The sequence below is a fragment of the Aythya marila genome (genome assembly GCF_965140915.1).
Source record: "Aythya marila genome assembly, chromosome: 2".
Taxonomy (NCBI): Eukaryota; Metazoa; Chordata; class Aves; order Anseriformes; family Anatidae; genus Aythya; species Aythya marila.
Genome location: NC_139043.1, coordinates 108,216,002 through 108,237,969, shown reverse-complemented (window position 1 = coordinate 108,237,969; position 21,968 = coordinate 108,216,002). Strand labels below are relative to the sequence as shown.

Sequence of the window (21,968 nt, the reverse complement as noted above, 5' to 3'; positions counted from 1 at the left end):
CATTGCAGCAGAGATTACTGAACCTGCATTTAGGGCTTAACCACTGCTGCACTTCTGCAGAAACCTCAACTGATGGGGCTCTTGCTCAAACCAATCTGCAAAACTGCTCGCTCACTTTGACTCTCTGTTAGGTGATCACTTTCGAAGCCAAAAGCAACTAGCTGCCTGTGAGAGTAAGACTGAAAGGACCTGCACGTGTTTGCAGGATCAGGTGCTGTTTTTATAAAGCCATTTTTCAATGACAAAGCTCATTTAGGAATACTTGTTTCAAATTAATCACCTCTTTCAAAAGATGTAACTGAATATACTGCAAGAGAGGATTTACTTTAGAACAGCCTTGGGGGTGAAAGCAGACAGAAAAAAATAAAATCCATCTTTTCAAAAAAGTAATTAAGACATTTAGATGCTGCAGACATTAAATGCAGACTTAACAACTCCGGTATAGATTTTCGGTGATTTTCATGTGAAATGGCTAACCTTGTAACACATCTTAGATCATCTGACTTCTGTGTCTGTCTGCATATTCAGCATCACAGCCCCAAGCTGAATAAACACAGGCAGAGAAGAAAGAGATTCTTGTTTCCTGGTAAAGCTTATTGCAATAAAGAACTGAAAGCAGGGCAAAAGGCCCATTCAAAAATGTGTCACAAAACACTTCACCGCAGACCTAGGGGCTTTGTTGAAAGGAGGAAAAGAAGGGGTTTGTACAACAATATTGCCTAATGGGATTACGCACGCACAACATAATTTCCCACTTACAATACGGTACCAGCGAGGGGTTAAACACGAGCTGAAGTCCTACCTGCACCAGTACCAGTTTTATCATCTCATGCCAGACATTAAGCAAACAAGTAGAGGCTACAGACCACAAAGCTGTTACTGAAAACACTTAATCTTCCGAGGTGGATATCGGACAGGCAGTTAAACAATCAATATTCCTTTGAAAAACATTACATTTTATTATCTGTAAATACGCATCTCTTTCTTTTGTCTCTAAAAAGGAAAACAGGAAGCATGCGCTTTTGTAGCATACATTTATGGTTACTTAAATCTGTCAAATTTATATATCAAGTCGTACCTGGGTAAGTATTACACAGAACATAGCATCATGATGGCAGAAAATAGTATCCTGATGGCAGTACTACAACATATAAAGACAAACTATGCTTAGGATCCTCCTGAACTTGTTTGCATACAGAAACTTGTCTTGGTACCCTTTCTGGCTAATATAAATACAGACAGAGCCCCTAAACCCAGGTATTTCCCCTTTCCAGTTCATACCCTTGTTTTTTTTTCTTACCAGGCACTCTGTTTGAAATATATCTGTAGCTAGCCACAACAAGCATGCTATGCTTTGAGGGTTTTCAAGAAAAATAAATTCGAAAACTAAATCTGGGAGTAAAAACACTGCAGCTCTAGACAGGAAAAACCCTTCAGCAAGTGGAAAAGCTTATCACATGTACCTAATAGAGAATATTAAGGGTATTAATGTGGGACAAAAATCCTTGCTTTTAATACAGTGTGAACATACAGCCATCATTTGGAGGAGAATATATTTAAAGCTGTCATAGCACAGCTCCAGTCCTCCTCCAGCAGCCCTGGTCTGGCTACTTAATCCCAACACAGGGAAATGATCCAGGCAAAGTTGTGGAGCAGAACAGGGGATGTGAGGGATGGACATCGGTCAGTTACCTTTGGTAGAGCTACAGGGAGGACTCGGAAGATTTCCTCTCCTGGGCATGACCCGTTAGCTGCTGATAGGAAAACAGGAGATGTGTATGCCTTTATTTTTCCTCTAGAAACATCTTTAAAAGAGCCCGTCCAGCAAAGAAACCAAAAATACACTTCTGCTGCTGCCTCTATGAGTGCCCAACCAGCCGTAACATTTTCCCTCCTCGCTGCAAGGCTCTGCGAAGGAGGAAGTTCAAGTGCAGCGACCTGAAGGGGGGCAGCCCCGGACAGCAGCGAAAACCAAAGCACACCCATCTTTTCTTCTTTTGCTTCTGCCCTTCCTTCGCCTCCTCGGGCCTGAACATTCATGAAGGTAGCTAAAATGGAGGGGAGAGAGGCAGTGCTGCCCACAGACCCCCAGCATGACCCACCACGATGCCTCCTGTAGCATCTGCTCACGTAAAACTCACTCACACAATTTTACCTCCTTACTTCCACTGAAACAGAAATTAGCCACACTTTTATAAAAGTTTTTTTTGCCTTTTTTTTTTTTGAATGAGAAAGAACCCCTCCTCCCTCCAGACCTCAAGAGCAGAAACCACTACTTCCTCACATGAGCTACATGCGCGCTGCTAAATACAGCTCAGGACAAGAGAAAACGTGTGTTGGGTATGACAGCAGAGCTCTGCGTCGATCAGACGTATGGACTGTCAACACACAAGGCCAAATTTTGAAATTTCGGCTTTCCTGTTTCACCTTTTCCAATAAACGGACAGGAAAGATGCCCGTTGGTGTGAGGCGCAGCAACACAAAAAAAAGTCATTCTTGCTGAATTTACTGCATTGCAAAATGAAGGCTCAAAAAGCCCACAACTGACCAGCGAAAAGAAAACAAGTGGCCAAGTGCTCTTTTTCAACAAGTACGAAGACAAGTTTTCCCTACATTTTTTTATTTAGTTATTATTTTAAAAAATAATCTTGCCAGATGAGAACTTGGAAGGGAGGTGAGGGACCCGTCCCCAGGTCCAGGCAGGAGCTGGCCTGAAGGCGCACAGGGCGGACATCTTGTCCTCAGCACCACGCTCCTGGCCCTGCCCTGCTCCCGCTGGACCGTGCTGTTCATCAGCACGGGCACGGCCTTTTTGGATTGAGGAAACCCACTCCTCTCACAAAGGCCCCACATTCAAGTAATTTGTAGCTCTGACGGTTCTTGTCGAGCTTTGTTTCAAGGCGTTGGGTGTCTGAACGCCTCACACAAACAAGATGGAGCATGGCCTGGCGGGACGGACTGTCACCTCACAGCAGGACGCGGGCACATCTACTGAAGACCTGACCAAACCTTTGAGATATCCTTACTCCAATTTTGTTTTCATTCTAAACTTGAAGGAAACTTGAAAAGCAGCAATGAAGATTTGAAGAGCAATCACAGAATCGTGGTCATGCTTTGTTAGAAAAGCATGATCTACACCTCAGTTTTCTGTTTGTTAGGGCCCACACACCTCTATGGTTTAAAATGTAAAAGACTGGTAGTTTTATGGCCTCAAAAGCCATATTTTGAGTTTTATGAGGAGAATTTTGCGCATTTCAGCTGATACATCAGCACAAAGCAAGCTCTCTGACCCACTGATTTAACCAGAAGTGTGCTGTTAGCTTCAATAAAAACAGAATCGCAACTATCTCCTACAACACTAACCACTCCCCTCAGAATTGACAGGGAGGACAAGTATACCCATTGGAGCAGGGCTGGACAAAGCGGGAAACAAATTTTGTGAAAAAACATAAAGGGAAAGCACATGCTGTCTTTTTAAAGTGAGATTTTTCAAAGGAGCCCCGAAAGTTCCTCAAATTCATGGTTCAGAGACTCCTTCACAAAATCTCAGCTTGAATTGCTCCGCTCTCTTTAGCCTGAATAATACAAGACAGACATCTAATCCAGAAAAAACACTGAAGAAGTGAAGCCAATTGTTCATTACCATAACCCCCTATCTTGGGAAAGTGGATGCGAGGGTCAAGAGCCTCTCGAAAGCCATGCTTCTTCTCGCACATTTAGATGACAAAAAAAAAAAAAAAAAAAAAGATTATGCTGAAAGGTTCCCAGTTTGTACAAAGCAGCACTGCAACAAATGCAAGCCAACTGCTGGTTAGACAGAAGACGGTGCCACCATCAACCATGGATAGCGTGCTCATTTACCCAGTAAGATATTCAAGACAGGCAATTGCTTGACAGGTTGGAAACCTCACCCCTGCTCCTAAAATAGAAAGGACGGGCCTGATCCTGTTCTCACCTGTACCTGAGCAATTCAGAGACCATTCATTTCCAGGTGCCTCAACCTTTGCAAACACACAATGGTTCATGAGGGCTTTTCCAGCCTCTTCTTTTCCATCCCCTCCTCCCTTCCCAGAGTTAATAAATTCCAATTACAAGCCCCTTCTTTGTCAGGTGCCCGACTGCACAAAACTGAGTGGGCTGGGGGTTAGTTCATAAGTGATATGGCACAGCAGCAATGGGATTTTGTACAGCCCTGAGCACAGCATCAGTACCACACTATAAAAATCCACTGCTCCTGTCACAAGGTTACATCCTTGCAGGAGATGAAAGCAGTGAGCTCACAGACTGGCTGGGAGCAAATACATGTTGCCATTCACATCAAGCATTCAACCTTAACACAAAGCATGAGGCTAGCACCAAAAACTACCACTGCATTAGCCTTGAAAGTGCCTATTTAAGGGTGCTGACAAATTAATAAAAAATTGTCTTTTTCACTTTTAAATGCATTTACTCAAACTACACTCCCTGTTACACCCTAGCACTTATCTTTGACTTGTATAGCCTTAAATCAATAAGGATTATATCGAGCAAACAAGAAACCAGTATTTATAATAATCCCTTTAAAACAAACAGAAGCACAAAACCTTTGACAATGAAGTACGTTCCTTAAAATAACTGCGCAGACACTTTTGTTACTTGCAAGGCTGAGTTCTGCAGTAGCTGGAGCTGCTTCTAAAATAGAAAAAACACTTTATCTGGAGGATTTTGCAGATAAATTGCAGAAAAAAAAAAGTCACTAAAGAGGTACTTAACAATGACACTTTGTGTTCTTCTGTAAATAATTCTGTTTTTAAGTAACCAACTCTTATCTGTGACTTTTTCTGTATTAGGTTATGCTAAAAGATGGCATTCTACAAAACAGTAAACACCACCATTTAAAAATCAAACCCAGATTTGGTTTAAGTAAGAAATTAAACATGTTCCTGAGAGGTATAAAGGGTTGAAAACAGGAGGCTATGTGAACTCTGTTTTAGAAAGCATAATTACACCTTTGTATTTGAAAGACTGTTCTCCCAAGCCTATTAATAGCAGGCTGCCATCTTTCCACACCTTTTTACATAACGTGCTGCAGTACCTGCTCGACTCACCTTCCCAAGCAATTATACTGCGCTGTGCACCGTAGCATCAGCAAGCTGTTTTTCCTCTCTTCGTAGTCTCTGAAAAACACGCTAGTGTTTTACGATGCTTAATTATGGAAATGACATCATTCTCTTGGAGAAATGCTGAGTACTATGAGGCAGGCTGAGTACAGGGGGGTGGAAAGTATAGGTCCCAAGTACACATGAGGGTGAACAAGAAGAAGCAAGGTATAGACCATATTTGTGTTCCTGACCTGAAGATCTGAGATCTGCTCTCTCCATACATATGCACATATGTGGTCCAAGCAGGCCCAGAGGCAAAGGGACTTAGGAGAGAGTCATCTCTTGGTTCCCCTTTTTCCATCCCTACGTGTTTCAGACAAAACCAGACGTCCCTTCAGGTGACAATGGTCCTTCCTGAGCACTGTGACCATACCCTAGGTCCTTGGGGTGGTGAAGCTCTGCTCTCCACTTTCTTTACTGGGACTTGCTGGTCCTGCACCTACAGCGGCTTTCTCCATCCCGAAAAAGAAAGGATGCAGCACTGAGGGAAGAGGACAGAGGGAGGACCAACCTCCCTGGGCTGCAGAAGGCACAACCTCAGCTTTGAGGACAGCAAGAGCGCCTATGGGTTGATATTTGTCAATCCTACACTAGGACGGCCACCATCCTGTAGTATCACTTCTTTTGCTACACAAAAAACTACGTGCAGATGTGTCCTGTAGGGTCATGTACCTAAAAACAGGCTACAAAACGAGAGGCACTACAAACTGGTTAGTGCTCGCCATCCTGACCAAAGCCCAGAGAAAAAGAAAAGCAAGCAGAAAGGTTTTCCCCTGTTTGTTCCACGGGTCTCGTTCCGGTTGAATGATATGGAGAAGTCAGCATAGTGTCACCTTACAGATTTTTCCTGTTACACAAAATAAGAGGATTTTTCTTTCCTTTTGGAGGAAAATTTATGCTTCTTTTGAACGCCTTTACCTATAAACTGATGCGCCTATGGCTGATTTGTCTTGGCAACACAGATTTGAAACCGTAATCGTATTTGCCTTGGTAATACGATTACTTGTTGGAGCACCAAAATGCAATCCATTGTTGTCTGAAAAATTAGTAAAAATAAAGTTACCTAGATTTCAATTTTTTTTTTTTTTTTAATTTCTTATCCCACCAATATTATACAGATAAATCCCTGTTTTTGCGAAGATTCATTTACAAGTGTAACTTCATACCCTGGCCACGTAATTTCATACATATGTAAATGCATACTTTGGGCTTTGCAGGATCCTGGGTCAGAAAGCACATACCTTCTTTTGCCATCCAAGATGAGTAGAGAAAAACACATTTCAATGGTGGGGAGCGAATCTTTTTGTCCCCTCAGACTTGAACTTCATAAAATTACTAGCCTAATTTCTAATAATATGAAAGAAAATACAACTGCTTGCTAAGAATGTGTTGTTTACATTCATATATAGGCTGAAAGGGCTTTTATGAAAAACAAAACAACAACAACAAAACACTTTGTACTGAAAGGAAACTAGCCTTTGCTTAACTTTCCATTCACTTCTGAATTTTCCACAACAGAAAACCTTCCTGAGGCAAAAAACTTTGAAATGTGGCAGTGCTAAGAGCAATGTTGACTCTGAAACACATCATTAGAACAGAAAATACATTTAACATTCATGACAGGAAGGCAGTTGCTACGCACATAACACAGTAGCCACTGTAAAGGAACCTCACAGTCCCTTAAATATATCCTCTCCTACATCTGCATATTGCAGCCTGAAAAGCAAACCTGAAGACATGTGCCGGAGAGATTCCTCAAAGCCTCCCACTGGCACATCATGTTTTCTCCAAACAGCAGTGAATTTCTCCTCTCCGAACCGATTTGCTGAGTTCTTCACCCTTCCTCCTGCAGCAAATAAAACTTCTGCTAAGCCCCTCTCACGAAATCAAATGCCATTCCTTAAATTTTTCAGCATGCTATTCACAAACTGCCAAATAATGTAATTTCTAGCAATCGTGCTTCTTACAGCAAACTGGCACGGGGGGGTTTCAGCCGGGTTATTAAAGCAGCCAGCACCTGCTGCGTCGCCCAGCCGGGTATCTCGAGGCAGCCCCGCACTCCCATTTCCCATACTTATCATGGGATCAGTTTGTGTCTACCGAGGTTTCAATGTCCAGAAGTTCCAAAAAGTAAAACCAAACTTCTGTATTTTTAGGCTAAATTAGGCAGACGAGCCTTTGTGTTTAGTCCAGAACATGCCTGAGAGACTACGGACAGCTGAAGTAAGGAAAAATAAATAAATCAAGGTTTGCTTCTGAATCATCATTTGTGCTTCTCATCTTTACCTCACATCAAACTCTCCAACAGAGCCTCCAGCCAGCCCACCTGGCATTTACTGCTTTGAGACTCAGGAGCCATGGAATCAGTATTACACGAGATTTCTCTTTTTGCTTTCATACAGAATATTTGGCATCTTATATTTGTATTTTAGCCGTTTTCAACTGCTCCAAACTAAGCTACGTCCTTCCCTAGAACAATTCTCAAAGTCATAATAATTACAGATTAAAGCATACTTCCTATCCAAAAGCTGTCAACAAGCTAGGATCCGCCACTATCCTATCTATCCACCATCAAACCATGTTCTTGTGATGGTCTGGAGGGCTGCTGAGTCACATGGATGCTCCTGATTTTCACCACAGAGGGATGCCTGCAGAAATACTGTGTGGCAGAGCACCGTGCAGCTTGCCCATGACCAGGAGCTTTGCAGGCGATTGATCTGGCTCTAACGCTGTCTCACTTCCAAACTTGTCAAGTTTTGAGACTTGTGCACAGGCAGCTCTGTCTTAGCATGCGTCTGTCTACAAAGATGTCTAATTAATTCCCTCGCAGTCGTGTACACCACGTTCTGTCCCAGCTCCTCTTCAGAACTGACAGCAAAGGGTTTTTTTTTTCCTTGTCTGATGAATATTATCTTTCTTACTGGCGAAAGATGCTTGCTTAGTGTTATAATAAAACCCGAAATACGCCAGAGCAAATAGAGCCTGCAGGCTGCGTGCATGGACAGCAAGTCCTCTCCTGGGAGTCTGCCCTCCGGGAGCTGCATCAAACACTTTGGGGAGGACAAAAGCAGCAGGATACCGATGCCACCACCAAAAGAGCCCTTATTATAAAGTCTTAATCCTGTTCTTGAACACTCTTTCTTTCGGGTGGCACGGGATGGCCATTTAGGTTTCTAAAATGACGACAGGAGTCCCCAAAGCATCCCCTGCTTTAGAGGCGGCAATGATTAGCGGTACACAAGGTCACACACCTAAGAAAAGCCTTAGTTCAGCGTGTGCACTTTCCATTCACTTCTCAGACCATTAAATTGCTGTTTTCATGCTGTTCTTGTATACCTAATTCCCAAACTCCGGCTGCCTGAAGGGCTTTGGGCTCAGTGAATAACCCAGTCTCGGTCGCACACAAAAGGTCCGACGCGTTTCCAGCAGCTCCCAAGCAAGCTCCCGACGCTGGCACGACCCTGAAGGGTGGACAGTGCCCTCGGCTTTTCGTTCTGCTCCTCTTTCAGGGCTCTGCCCATCACACACTCATTTCTGAAAGGCTCTTCTTTTGCCCCCGAGGATGTGCGGGGATCCTGGGGGCTTCCTGCAGCTCCAACATCTTCTGCTCGCACCTTGTGAGCCCCACAAAGGCTGGGCAAGTCTACAAACCCAGCATCCCCCCTCCCTGCGTCTCTCTGGATGAGGAACAATCAGGCCAAAACCCGGCTATTTAAAACAGGCAAACGCTTTCATATTTTCAATAACAGCCTGAGTGCTTCCACAACAAAACGCCGGGGCAGCGAATGGAGACCTGGAGGAGGAAATTGCCTCCCCTCTGCTTTGTCAAAGCTGAATGAGATGGAAGGTGAAAGGCACGGAGACTTTCTAATGGGTAGAAACAAATTGAATCTTTACGAGCTTTAATAATCACAGATTAATTCCAGAATTAGTCAGGAAGTGAGGTTTGTTCTGTGGGTCAATAAATTCTGACGATAAATCCATCTGAGCCACGGTAGCTTGAACATCCTTTCGACTAGATCCCCCCTCCCAGCAATTACTCAGCAGATACTCACTGATTTGTGTCCTCAGCAAAAGCACGCTTGCTTCTTACAACCTGAGCCACTGGAAAAAGTCATGTATGGGAAAGGAAACTTCACGTATGGAAGTAATGGTGTTTCTTGTAAAGAAAACTATGGCAAGAATCGCAGGTATATATAAAAAACAAGCATGTGGATGGGATCGTTACCTAACCTGCAGGCTCTGGAATGACTTTAAACGGGTGTTGCTGAAACCTTGTTCCACAGAGGTCCTGCCTAGCTCAGACGAAGCCATTAAAACGAATTATGAATTTGGCACGAAGGAAAGCCATGGTACAGCCTGGCCCTAGTCTCCAGCAGCGTCCTCAGCCGCCCATTCACCACGCAACCGAGACAAACTTCTTCAGCACCAGACCAGAGCCTTCGGCATCAACACGCCAACTCCTGACCAAGCGTTTTTTCCCCACGATTACGTGTAGTCACACCCGAGCCTTTTCTTGAATCCCGTGAACACACCGGGCGCACAAACCCCGACCACGTTAACGATAACCCCTGTTAAACATAAACCAGTGTGCAACTACACACACATAAAATAAATAAAAATAAATAAATAAAAAGCCAGGAAACTCTGATTGTACGCTCACGATGGCTTCTGCAAACGCACACAGGAGCCTGTCCCGGCTGCCTCCCACCCCAAACTAGCCGTGATGCGGGGGGGGGTGGGACCCCCCCTCCCCGTCCAGCCCCGTGCTGTCCCTTACCGGGAGCGCTGCAGCTCGAAGGCGGCGGCGGGGCCGGGCTGCCCCAGCTCGCAGCCCCCTCCTCCTCCTCCTCCTCCTCCTCCTCCTCCCTGGGGGCTGTGTCTGCCGAAGGGCACGGGCAGCACCCCGGCCGTGAAGGAGTTGAGGCGGCCGCGGCTCCCCGCCGCCGCCGCGGCGCCCAGGAAGGCGGCAGCCGGCACCTGCACGGCGGCGAAGGCGTCCTCCTCCTCCTCCTCCTCCTCTTCATCCTCCTTCTCCTCCTCGTCCTCCCCGCCGCCGCCTTCCTCCCCCTCCTCCTCCTCCTCCTCCGCCCCGCCGCGGGGCCGGGGGTGCTCAGCGGGCGCTGCCGGGGGGCTGCCCAGCCGCGGGGGGGGCTGCGGCGGAGCCTGGCGGAGCCTGGCGGCGGGGCCGTCAGCCGGGGGAGGCGGCGGGGGCCGCCCGTCCAGGGAGATGCTGGTGAGGAAGGACAGCGCGGCCTGCCTGCGACGGGGGTCGCTGCGCGGCGGCACCGCCGCCAGCCCCGCTCCCGTTCCCGGCGCTGCCCCCGCTGCCGGTGCCGTCCCCGCTGGCAGCGGCCCCTTCCTGGGGCAGGGCTCCGGCGGCGGGGCTGGCAGGGCTCCGGCCGGGCTGCCGGGGCTGGCGGCGGCCGCCGCCATGGTGTGGGGCTGTGCCGGCCGCCCGCCTCCCTGCCCTGCCCTGCCCTGCCCTGCCCCGCCGCACGGAGCTCGGCTCGGTGCCGGTGGCGGTGCCGGTGGCGGTGCCGGGCTCGCCGCTAGGGCAGCGGGCGGGCGGCGGGGCGAGGCTGCCGGCGGGCCGGCGGCGGGGCCGCCCCCGAGGGCCGCATGGGGCTGCCGCGGCTCTCACGTGCGGAGCGGGGAGCCCAGCACAACAAAAGCCCGGCCAGCAGCCCGCAGGAGGAGGAGGAGGAGGAGGAGGAGGAGGGAGGAGGGTGGGTCTCGGCGAGCTCCCTCCTTTCAACCTCTCTCTCCGCTGCTTGCTATTTTTTTTATTTTTTTTTCCCCCTTCCCTCCTCCTCCTCCTCCTCTTCTTCCCTTCCTGGATGCGTGGGGGCGGGCGGGAGCAGGGGAAGGTGGAGTCTGTGCCCGCATGGCCCGCCGCCTGCCGCCGCCCTGTCCCCGCCGGGAAGCACCTCACAAGCCTCTCGAGCCATTAAAGGACCATTAAAACACCTCACTAGCCCCCCCAAACCTTTAAAACACCATCAAAACACCTCACGAGACCCAAAAACCTTTAAAGCACCATCAAAATACCTCACAAGCCCCTCAAGCCATTAAAGGACCATCAAAATACCTCACAAGCCCCCCAAATCTTTAAAACACCTCAGAAGTCCCTCAAGCCATTAAAGCACCATCAAAACACCTCACTATCCCCCCAAGCCATTAAAGTGCCACCAAAACACCTCACAAGCCCCCCAAACCTTTAAAGGACCATTAAAACACCTCACTAGCCCCCCCCTTCCCCGAACCTTTAAAGCACCATCAAAACACCTCACAAGCCCCCCCAAACCTTTAAAACACCTCAGAAGCCCCTCAAGCCATTAAAGCACCATCAAAACACCTCACAAGCCCCCCAAACTTTCAAAGCACAATTAAAACACCTCACAAGCCCCCCAAACCTTCAAGGCACCATTAAAACACCTCACGGGACCCAAAAACCTTTAAAGCACTATCAAAACACCTCACAAGCCCCCCAAACCATTAAAGCACCCTTAAAACACCTCACTATCCCCGCAAGCCATTAAAGCAGCATTAAAACCCCTCACAAGCCCCCCAAGCCTTTGCGCTGCCCTGCCCGGGGCAGTGTGGTTACTCAGGGTGCCCTCTCGCCCCCAGCCCCGCTGGCCTGAGGCCAGTCCCACGGCAGCACGAGGTGCCTTTGGTTTCTTTATCGCTTCTCAGCCTTGCTACAGGTGTTTTCGTCCCTACGTGAGGGCTGGGTAATGCAAACACCAGCACACATGGTGCTTGTGAGGTATCAGCGTGCACCTCCTCCAGTGACATGTATTATTATATCCCCGTTACAGTGTGCTGATACAGCCCTCCCAGACTGTCACAGAGCAAGCAGTGCCCCCTGTGATTTCATCACAAGTTTGCTGATTTGATCAACAAAGCTGGGTGTTTGGTCACAGAGGGAAACCTAACACTGTTAGTGTTGAAGAAGCTACGGACCCAGGTTTGCCTTCCTCGCAGAACTGACCTTGTGAGCACTCAATGACTTTACAGTCGAGCTCCGTGACTTGGATTGATTCGTGAAAGCTTGGCCTTTACTCACCCTGAGTGCCACAAAGCCCTGCCTCTGAGGCCCCGATGTCCCTGGGGTGGGCTCTGCAGGCTCCTGATGCGATAAGGATCCTGTGCAGGCAGCATGGATGGGAAATGCTGGGGGAAAGGGAGCGCTTCCCAACCCCCAGCTCCTCCTAGATTCAAGGGCTATTTTGAGGTGGGCATCCCCACTTCAGGCTGCTCTCTTGAGGCTTAAGCTGGTGCTGTCTTCCCTAACAGATGGCACCGGTGTGCTCGTCCCTGTGGCGCATCGGGGCCGGATGGTTTGGTTGGGAAGCAGGTGGGCCTGAGCGCCGGCCTCACCTCCCGTGGAGAAGCTCAGGGGCCTTTCGAGACAGCTCCACTTTTAAAAGAGTTCAGGACTCTTTCGGGGAGGACTCCTGGGCCACACACAGGGAAGTGCCACAGCTCGGTAGCCTGACAGTCAGCACGTTCCCTGGGTGCTGACCTCTGGTCCGAGGACTACTTCTGTGTTGTAGGCCCTGAAACTCACGCCTTCCACATTACAGCTGTGTGAGGCATACACTCGTTTTATACCTCTTGCATTTCTGGCAGGAAGCAGCCACAGTGTGTTTTTTTTTTTTTTTTTTTTTTCCCCGGAGCTCAAAATCTTGCTATGGCAACTGAGTTCTGGAGCATATTTTCCAAATCCAGCCTCTACCAGGAGATAAGCATGGTAAAAGAGAACCACCACCACAATGACCGGTGCAGGTCCCAGAGGTTGGTCTAACCTGGGGCAATCTTGATGTGTGCAGAAGTGTGAGCTCCTTTCACAAAATCCCCCTTGTGGCGGGATAAATGTGAGCATTATTTTGCTTTGGAGGCATGACCTCTGCTCCAGAACACCTTTCAAGCTGTTCAAAATACATTTGGACGCCTGATACACTGTGTACAATTGGGAACCCTCATGTGGATGGTTGAGTTTATCGAACCTCCTTACCTCAAAGTTAGAGGGACTGGGATAAATTGTAGTTGTGTTTTTTTTTGTTTTTTTTTTTTAAATTGTAGGTCTTTGCTAAGGTGGGGCATTCAGCTGTGGTCACCAGGTTCTTGTCACCTCATGCAGCCTTTGCAGAGCACGTATCTGTCTGCCCATCAGCCTGACTTCCTCAGGGGACCTCAACAAATGCCCCTGTGGGCACCGTGTGGGTATGGACTGTCTTTTCCAACAGTGCTGCTAACGATGGTTTAAAACATCCCTTCCACTGTGCACGAGAATAAATCCATTTGAGAAAGCAACATACAACAAGGAAAACACGACTTTTTCAGTCTAAAGCGAAGCTATTTTTGTTAATGAGTGGGGCACCACAGTACAGAGATAATTGGCATGTTAGAAATACCAGGTTCTCTAGACCTATTTATATGTTTAGTAGAGAATTTAAATGAATACATACAACCTAAGGTGAATGTTTTTTTTTTCCCAGTTACTTACATCCTTTTGATCTGTGCTTAGCAGAGCTGTAGATGATTGCACGGGCTATAGGAGTCTTGTTTGCCGGAGGTTATGTGGAAATGTTAAACAAATTGACTTTTCTGGTTCAAACTTTTTTTCTTTGATGGGGAACCGGTGGTTGACTAGAGGAAATAGCAAACTTGAAAGGAAAACCAAAAAGACATATTCTGGAAACTTGCTCCTGTGACTGGTTTTTAAATCATTTTCCTCTCCAGTTTCTCTTCCAACCAACCAGCTCTCCCCAAGTGCAAGCAAATGTTTTTATTTCAGAGGTCACAGGCTTATGCAAGTGGTTGGATGACAAGTGGTAATAGGAGTGGAAGAGCGTGATAACATTTTTTGCCCCATGCACAAAATGCTGGAAGAGGGAGAGACTCATCAGCTGTGGGTGTTCAGAGACAACGAGGAACCGGGGGAGCCAGTTGACACAGGTGAGTGGAGAGGCCAGGTTTAAAGATTTTGAGGAGGGTAAAGGCAGTTTGGACAAAAAAAAAGAAAAAAAAGAAAAAAAAAAAAGTGAAAGCTCAGCAATTTACCACTCTGGGAAACGAGACTTTAGAAGTGGTGCCTCTGCCTTTGCAGGAAAGTGAATCCAAGTGTGGGAGCCTTATGTTTTCTTGGTGTCAAGTCTGAAGGGCCACGAAGCTTGAGCCGAAGCTGTGCGCCTGCATGGCTTGCCACCTCAAGTTAAAAAAACATATTTGCAGGTGCATTGAAAGCTTTGCCTGGAACTCGAGTTAGAGACAAGATTTGTACTACCCTGAGAGTTAACTCTGCAGGAATAACCGGTCCTGAGTCACCAACGTGAGTCACCAGGCCAGCGCTCGAGTGTCCTCAGCGCAGTGTTTGTGTGCTTGGGCGATAAAAACAAGTTTCTTATTGTCCCTGACACTTGTTAGAGCTGCAGGAGGAAGGCAGCTAGTGGAAGGAAAAGCAAACGCGATTCTCCCTTGCAGTTTTGACAGCGTTGTTTTCTGACTGTCAGGATCAGTCTGGTAATGTTGTTACACGCAAAGCTCAGCAGAGAAGTCATCCGAAGGTGGAACTGCATCAATTCTCTAGTTGAGAACAGAAGTGATAGTTACCTATGGCCATGGATCCCACTGCGGGATCTCAGCAGCTGGGCAGATTCCTGTAGCCTGTGAGCACGCTTGCTGTGCAAGACTTCGGAGAAACAATAAATCAGCGATCTTATAAACGATTTGGCTTTTTTTAGTTCCTCCCCAAAGTCCCTTTTTGGAATACAATTGCACTTCAATGGAAGAAAGAAGTTGTAACATTGAAGAAGGACTTGGAATATGAATTTAATAATCCTTCTGCTTAGAAGGAGTGTCTGGCAGAAGTAAAATAGAGGGAATTTAAACACACTTCACTGAAAGCCATAGTTAAGAATGGAAATTGGATAAAGACAGTACAAATTCTTTACAAAAGACTAATACTCCATCTGGATAGTGAGTCCTGTTTCGGTGCCAGGCCCTAACCTTAAGTCTGTTGTAAATTTAGCCTGATTCTCAGAAAAGCTAAGTACTTGCTTCCCACTGGTAATTTTTCAGGAGCCTGAGTGTTTTATTTTTTGCAGGCTGCCCTTGCTAATTGGATATAAAAGCCTGACACTAACATGCTTGTTGCCTTGTTTAAAAAACAGAGTTCCCTGGATATGCAGAGACCCACGCTTGTCTCTTTACCAGGAACCTAACTTTGTTTTCTTGCATTGTTCGAGGGTGTGTGCCAACGTTAGCCAGTTAATGTAAACCAAATTCTTATATGGCAGTGGTAAAGAGGGAGAGATTTGGGGTCACCTAGCATTAGGGTTGGAGCAGTGTGGGCAAGATCCTGTGTGTAACCGGCAGGAAGCACAGTAGCAGATGCCCTTGGCAAAGATGAACCGGTGCCTCCACAGCTCATCTGACATGCGGATATAAAGGTCACCAAATTAACCTGCTAATTATTTAAGATGTCAGAGGTGTGGCATGCGTGGTGTTTGTGTGCATGTTGTACCGCCTTGAAAGGCTCCTGAGGTCTTCGGTAGGCTAGTGGTACACGTGTGGGCGGTAGGGCCAATTTGGTAGATGTTTGTCTCTCAGAGAAATTAGGGCACTCTAGTTAAGTGGTCAAAACTGGAATATATAGCATTATTCCAAATTAAAGTCCCCTTAGGTGGGGCTGGTGGAAACAGCTTTTTAATAAGACTACTTAACATTTTCTATTGTAACACCTTGGCATTTTCCGTGCTAGATCCTCTTCAGGCCAAACATTTTTTATTTTTTATTTTTTTCAGGAAATTTCGGTCAAAATGGTCATGCCAGCTCCAACAGCAGGAACAAGAAAAACACATTGCTTCGCCCACATTAGAAATTCGTTTGACCTTTCCTTTGAAATACCCGAGCATTCCTGCACTGAAACAAGAATTTAGGAGGTGGGCTTCTGTGTCTGAGGTGGGGCTGGAGAAGAAGGAGGGAGTGCCCTTCCTGTCAAAATCCACCCACCTGGGTCCAATTTTAAGCCTTTGAATCATAGCGTGCATGTGCTGGAGACTTATTACTGCCTAGCAGCTAAAACTGCCAGTGATGTCTTCCCTGAGCAAGCCTTCTGCATTTCCCAAACCAGCCGAGTGCACCCAGACCTACAGGAGTGCAGGAAGGGATGTTCCCAGCTGTTCTGGGTCACGGTGGAGGCAGCTGCTGAAATGCGGGTTCAGGGCAGGGAAGTGGTGCAGAGGAGGGAGCCGTAAGGTTGGGTGCACTCGAATTTTTAACGTTACTTGTTCAACTTTGGCTCGGTTTGAGGATTTCTGTTGCTGGAGGTGTTTGTTTGCTGTAAATACTTGTGGATCCCTTAAGGACCCGCACTAAAACAGGAGCTCTGTTTTACTAGTCGCTGCTAAAATGCTGACCCACGCTGCAATGAGCTTGCAGGGTAAGTAGACAAAACAAGGAAGGTGGCCATGTCTGAGCTGCAACTGGAATGCAGCAGTTTCTGGCTCCTATTTGTGTGATTAAATGGGAACAGGGCCACACAGCTCCTCCCTCCCTTGGAAAACAAAAACTGTGGACACTTGTACAGAAAACAATCCTGGTCTCTGTCCTTGTCTCACTGCAGTTTCTTCAGATTTTTTTTTTTTTTAATTATTATTATTATTTTTTATTATTTGTTTCTTTCATAGTAAGTTAACATAGGTGTGAGGTTCAGGAATGCAGTGGTCTTTATTCAGGTGAGGAACAGGCAAATGTCCTGCCTTCCTGGCAGTCTCCTTAAGCAGACAGATAAATAAAACGCAGCTAGTAATGGCAGTAGAACAAAACAAGACTTATCACTAAAAAGAGCTTTTTTATGTTTTTTTGTAAAGTGACAGCTGTGATTTATCCCATTCTTTACCACTCTGAGATAATTTGGAATTGAATATAGAATCACTGGCTATTAAGATTTCAGTGGGAAGCCTGGGAGAACATCCGTCATCGCCATGGTGTTTGTTAATTTTTAATCACCTCGGGATAATTTTAAAACATAGCTGCAGGTTTCTGAAACATTCATGTGAGCAAGTCTCTAGGTATGTTGGCTGCCTAGGGTAGGAAAATCCTCCAGTTCACAGGACAGTCTGACCGAATTGCTGTGTGAGAGGGAAAATCCTGTTGACACCTTCTGAGACACGGTCTTCAATGAGGGTAAAAACATTAAATAAATAGCATCTGAAGTTCCCAAAGGGGCATGTTGGTGGAGTGTTTTACTTCAGAGGCTGTTGTGTGAGTTCATCCTGTCTATAAAAGTTTAATATCCAAGTTGGAAAAAAAAATAAAAAGTTCAAGGGATTTGTTTTTTCTCCTCTTGAAAATATTTAATTCAGTGTGAACGAAGGAGGCACATGGAAAACTTTTGGCAGAGCGAGCTGAGGTTTTGCATCTTCTCAATGGCATTTTTCTGCCTGTGTGCAATGTGATCCCCCGTGAGCACCACGCTCGGTACGCTCCAGGATTTCAGGCCAAATTGTCAAGCCCTGAGAACTTCAGGAGATCCTCAGCAGGTGGAGATCGTCCCCAGCGGGTAGAAATCCTGAAACCCTCGAAAAGAAGCACAGCAGGCTCCCCTCACGCCACCTCGGCCTGCCTGCACAGGTTGGCCTGGGCCCATTCTTGCCCTCATGGTGGGCACAGGCCCTGCCTGGCTCTTCTCTGAGCAATGCCCCTGTGCAAGTGTTTGCCACGGGCAAATTTCCAGCATAATAATGCCCAGCAAGGTCAGCTCTGCCTCTTTCCCATGGCGGCCAGATAAACTGGCACGACACACTGAAGGAGACGAAATGGCGGTGACCTTGGTGGGGCTGGGGCCAGTCTTGGCCGCAGGCCGGGCAGGAGGCGATAGGGCAGCTCCACTCCCCCAAAAAACCCTGAATGGGCACTGCTGATGCTGGTGGGTAGATGTTTGGGGAGTCCCTGTGGCCAGGAGAACTTTCTGAGGGGGCTGAGGCCCTGCTAGGGTGTGGGGACACTCAGAAATGGCATAGGTGGCCTGACCCTGGCATGGACGCCCAAGAGGTATGTCCGGAGAATGGGTTTTCTCCTTCATCACACCAAGAAGTATGTGAAGGGAGACCCCTAAGGAAGACCCCTAAATCCTGCTGCGTGCCTTTGTGTTGGATGGGGAGGGAGTCTACTCTTCATGAAGTACAGAAAATTCATCCTCAGAGGAATGACCAGAGACAGCTGGCTGCTATTCGGGGGGCAAAACAGCAGCTCAATCCTACCCTGAATAACCGTAACTTGTTATATGCACGTCTTGCATAGTCTGATAGAGACTAAAACTGCTAAAAATTGTCTGAATGGGATGCCTTTTTTCCCTCAGAAAAGTTTTGGCAGGAAACTGCCAAAAGAAAATGAATAATATGAAAAAACAAGCAGCAAAAGAAAATGGAACAAATGGAAAAGTGGTCCCCTAGCAAGAGAGATCCAAAGTCTTTTGCTGTCTTCACTCCAACTGAGTAGCACCTTCATGTAATAATCTCTATGCTGAGATCAATGAGGCTGTTTAAATAAAAGAAGCGTTTAAGCGTAAAAGAAAGTCAGAGAAGAGCAACTGCATTCAAATCAAAAGACTAAAATTCAAGCCTCCGTGAGCCCCAAGGAAGGGATAAATCCTTTAAGCTGTGAAGAAGTAAATGCTGGAGAAAGTCCGTGAAATCCATTCCAAAGTTTATCACAAAATAAAACTCAGTTAAGGGCCAGAAAGGACACTGAACACTTCAAAGAAGTGGCAATGTAGCAGAAGAGAACAGCTCTGCTAGCGTAACATTTCATCTGTATTTGGTGCATCTGCAGGTCTTTCTGTCTGGAAGCTTGACACACCAGTAATTCCTTCTTCCAATGTGAAAATAAATAGTTTATTTCTAATTTACTGCAATGTCTCTGGAGGTGGCTGGTTTTTTTTTTGTTTGTTTGTTTGTTTGTTTTGTGCTAGCCCCTCAGGAAAGAAAGAAAATGTTCAGATACACAACAAAAGGAATTAACTAGATTTTGGCTGTATATATATATAGCCAAATACACACACATATATATATGTGTGTGTGTATGCAAGTATATATATAGAGACAGATATTTCATTTTCCCCTGCGGGGATGTAATCCAACCAGATATAACAGGACCTAATGCATACACTCAAACTAGAGCAATAGCAAGGATATGTAGCAGAACTATTCTGCTGGCTGTTTTTGGAAATGGTTTAGCTGTTTCCATCACGCCAGCATGACTGTGTTCCTATGGGAACAAGCTTCCTCATAGCAAGAGGCTTCTATAGCAAGAGGAGGTGACTCCTGGCTAAAAACTTGTTGTTTAGCACAAAACTTAATTCTCTGTAAATATTATTTATTATTTTTTTTTTTCTGTGATATTTGGATTATGTTCATTCATTTTCAGAACTAATTAAAATAATATTTTTTCTACTCTGTCAATGAGGCAAGATGCTATCAGCTACATTAAAAGTGTCATTAGGACTAGAGCTCTCTCAAGGATGCCTTCGGAAGAAGGGATTCCAGGGGTAAAATAATAATAATAATAATAATAAAAAAATCAATCTGACCCATCAAAGAATGAATTACTGTAGCTAGCTGAATACTTCTTTGAATCAGTATTGTGAGTGTTCATATCCTGAACTGAAGCTGATCAAACGTATCTGCTTAATTTTTAATTCCTAATTGTTAAAACTGCCAGCAAAGTAGCTGTTACGCACAGAAGTGATATGAAGGCGACAGAACTTTATCTGTTGTTTTTTTACCAGCAGATAATGAACGGACATACTGGAAACTGCAAGGAGGCTGGGACTCAAGTTTCAAGGCAAGCTTGTAAACTGGGGGGGAAGTGCCCAGTAAATGGAGTCGGATGTGCTGTACATCAAGGGTACAGATATAAATGAAACCTCAAGGGTGGTCCCATCGTGTCCCATCTGGGACTATGAGTCCAGAAAATACCATTTTTCTGGTGGAAACAAATGAAACAAGGATGTCAGTATCCTCTGGTCTTGTTTATATTCCTCCTGTAATCACTGCTGAAACTTTTCTAGTTCTGTTCTCAGTGCTGGCTTATCCCTGTCATGTCTCTGCTGGCATAGCCCTGGCTTTCCTCGCTGGTGCTCCAGTCTTGGTGCAACTCTTCTTGTACCTCACTCGAGGTGCAGAGGCTGGCCATGAGGCATCCACCTGCTGAAGGCAAGGGGACCTCGTGTATGCCATTTCCCTTCCTATCCTTAAGGCAGGTGATGGTGAGCCAGCCCTGAAGAAATCCTGAAGGTGCACAAGACTCAGTGAACTTCACAGATGTTCAGAATGGGTTGGATTGGAAGGGACTTTTCCAACTCGAATCAAAGCTTTGATTAGTGCTGACATTCTGCCTAATATTAAGAAACCCTGGTTTAACTTTCCACCTGCTCTTAACAGCAAGGGCATGTCGTCACCCCTCAGTATTTTCCTGCTTAGGAAGGTACAGGAATTGTACAGCCTAACCGGCATTTCAGCGGAGCCACAGTGCTGATAATATATCGTGGAGCATATTCTGTACCCTTGGAAACTGCCGTTTGCAGTTTCTCTCTTTAGAACGATCTTTATAGCTCAGGGGAGAACTACACAGCAAAAACATGGGTGTGTTAATCCTTTGTAAGCTTGATAAGACGTGAATTTGTTTGAATAGCCATCTGCTGGTCTTGAGACTTCAGTGTTTGCTTGCCAGATAGAACAAGGCAGGCTGGGGGTTATTTTGCTTTTATTGCTGTATGTGAAGTACACCTGGATGCAGAGAAAAATAGGATGATGGTGGGCCGTGAAGGCTGAGACAGTGACAAATGAAAGTAAGGCTGCTTTTCTGGGAACTTCAAATGCTTAAACTCAACGTGCAAGCGTTTCTGGAGTAGGTATTTCTGAAGGGCATCAAGCCAAGTAGTTTTACGGCCAAATGTGTGGCTATTTAAGGAAATACAGCACAGAGCATGAAGAGTGACTCCCGTGTAACATCATTTGAATTGTGCCCGATTTTTTGCAGTTTTGCCCCAGCTTAGAGCCAGCAATCAGAGCACTGTAACACTCGGTGCCGAACACGGTCACAGAGGATCTTTCCCTTCCCTCCCCGCTCCAAGTGTTCCCGTGCAAGTGTTATGAAATGTAAATGCAACAGCACTGTGTGGGTGAAGCCTCGAAAGCACAGCTCCCCTAGAAGCAGGCTGGTAGTGCACGTGAAGCGTGCCAGCCTTGCTTATTCTCAGGGTAAATGCCGTCTCAGGGAGTATGCCAGGGTGCCCGGCTTTGTACAGGGACTTTCCTCTCCCCAGAGGACAGTGGCATGGGGCAGCTTCACCCTGAAGGCAAATGCTTGCACTGGAAGGAGGTGCACAGGTGGAGGAGCAGTGGTTTGAAGGAGAAAGAGGGCTGCTCTTCGCTGTGACCGCACCAGGATGGTGCTACGCCACCTCCCCCAGGTGTGGAGTCCCTCGAGCTGGGAAGTGCCCTGCGCTCATCCTTCTGCCCTCTGAAAACAGCCCCGCATGCACAGCGGCTGATTTCAGCAAGGCTGAAGTCCATCAAAGTGATCTTTAACACGGCGTGACTGACTGAAGGGCTTTTTTCCTTTTTCCTTAGCTGCACGAGGAGCACAGCACATCTGATGCGGGACACGGCCGTGCTTTGTCTTGTGCTGGAGCAGACCGACGGAGGAACATCATCTCAGCACTGACTCTTCCTGATAGGGCTGATGGAGCTGTTTTTTCCAGAGAATTTCCAGCTAAGCTGTTAAAATAAACTTCTCCATGCAAGCTTGTGA

At 46.6% G+C, this 21,968-nt stretch overlaps 1 protein-coding gene and 1 long non-coding RNA gene across 4 annotated transcripts in view; one reads left to right on the top strand and one right to left on the bottom strand.

Annotated features, from left to right (window-relative positions):
• The window catches only part of CABLES1 (Cdk5 and Abl enzyme substrate 1), a 53,376-nt gene extending 42,508 nt beyond the window's left edge, over window positions 1-10,868 (bottom strand). The window contains exon 1 of one of the 2 annotated variants that reach the window (XM_082755014.1): window positions 9,922-10,868. In XM_082755014.1, the coding sequence (XP_082611140.1) occupies window positions 9,922-10,577 (656 nt within the window). In that variant the 5' untranslated portion in view covers window positions 10,578-10,868. The remainder of the gene's footprint in view (window positions 1-9,921) is intronic. The other variant, XM_082755013.1, reaches the window with a different exon arrangement.
• A 3,135-nt stretch (window positions 10,869-14,003) lies between these two features.
• Window positions 14,004-21,968, top strand: LOC309874378. 2 transcript variants are annotated; one of them, XR_014316823.1, is made up of 3 exons: window positions 14,004-14,108; window positions 15,956-16,093; window positions 21,788-21,968. It is a non-coding gene; the product is annotated as an uncharacterized lncRNA (long non-coding RNA). The 2 variants fall into 2 exon arrangements; XR_014316824.1 differs by lacking the exon at window positions 21,788-21,968 and adding an exon at window positions 19,945-19,997.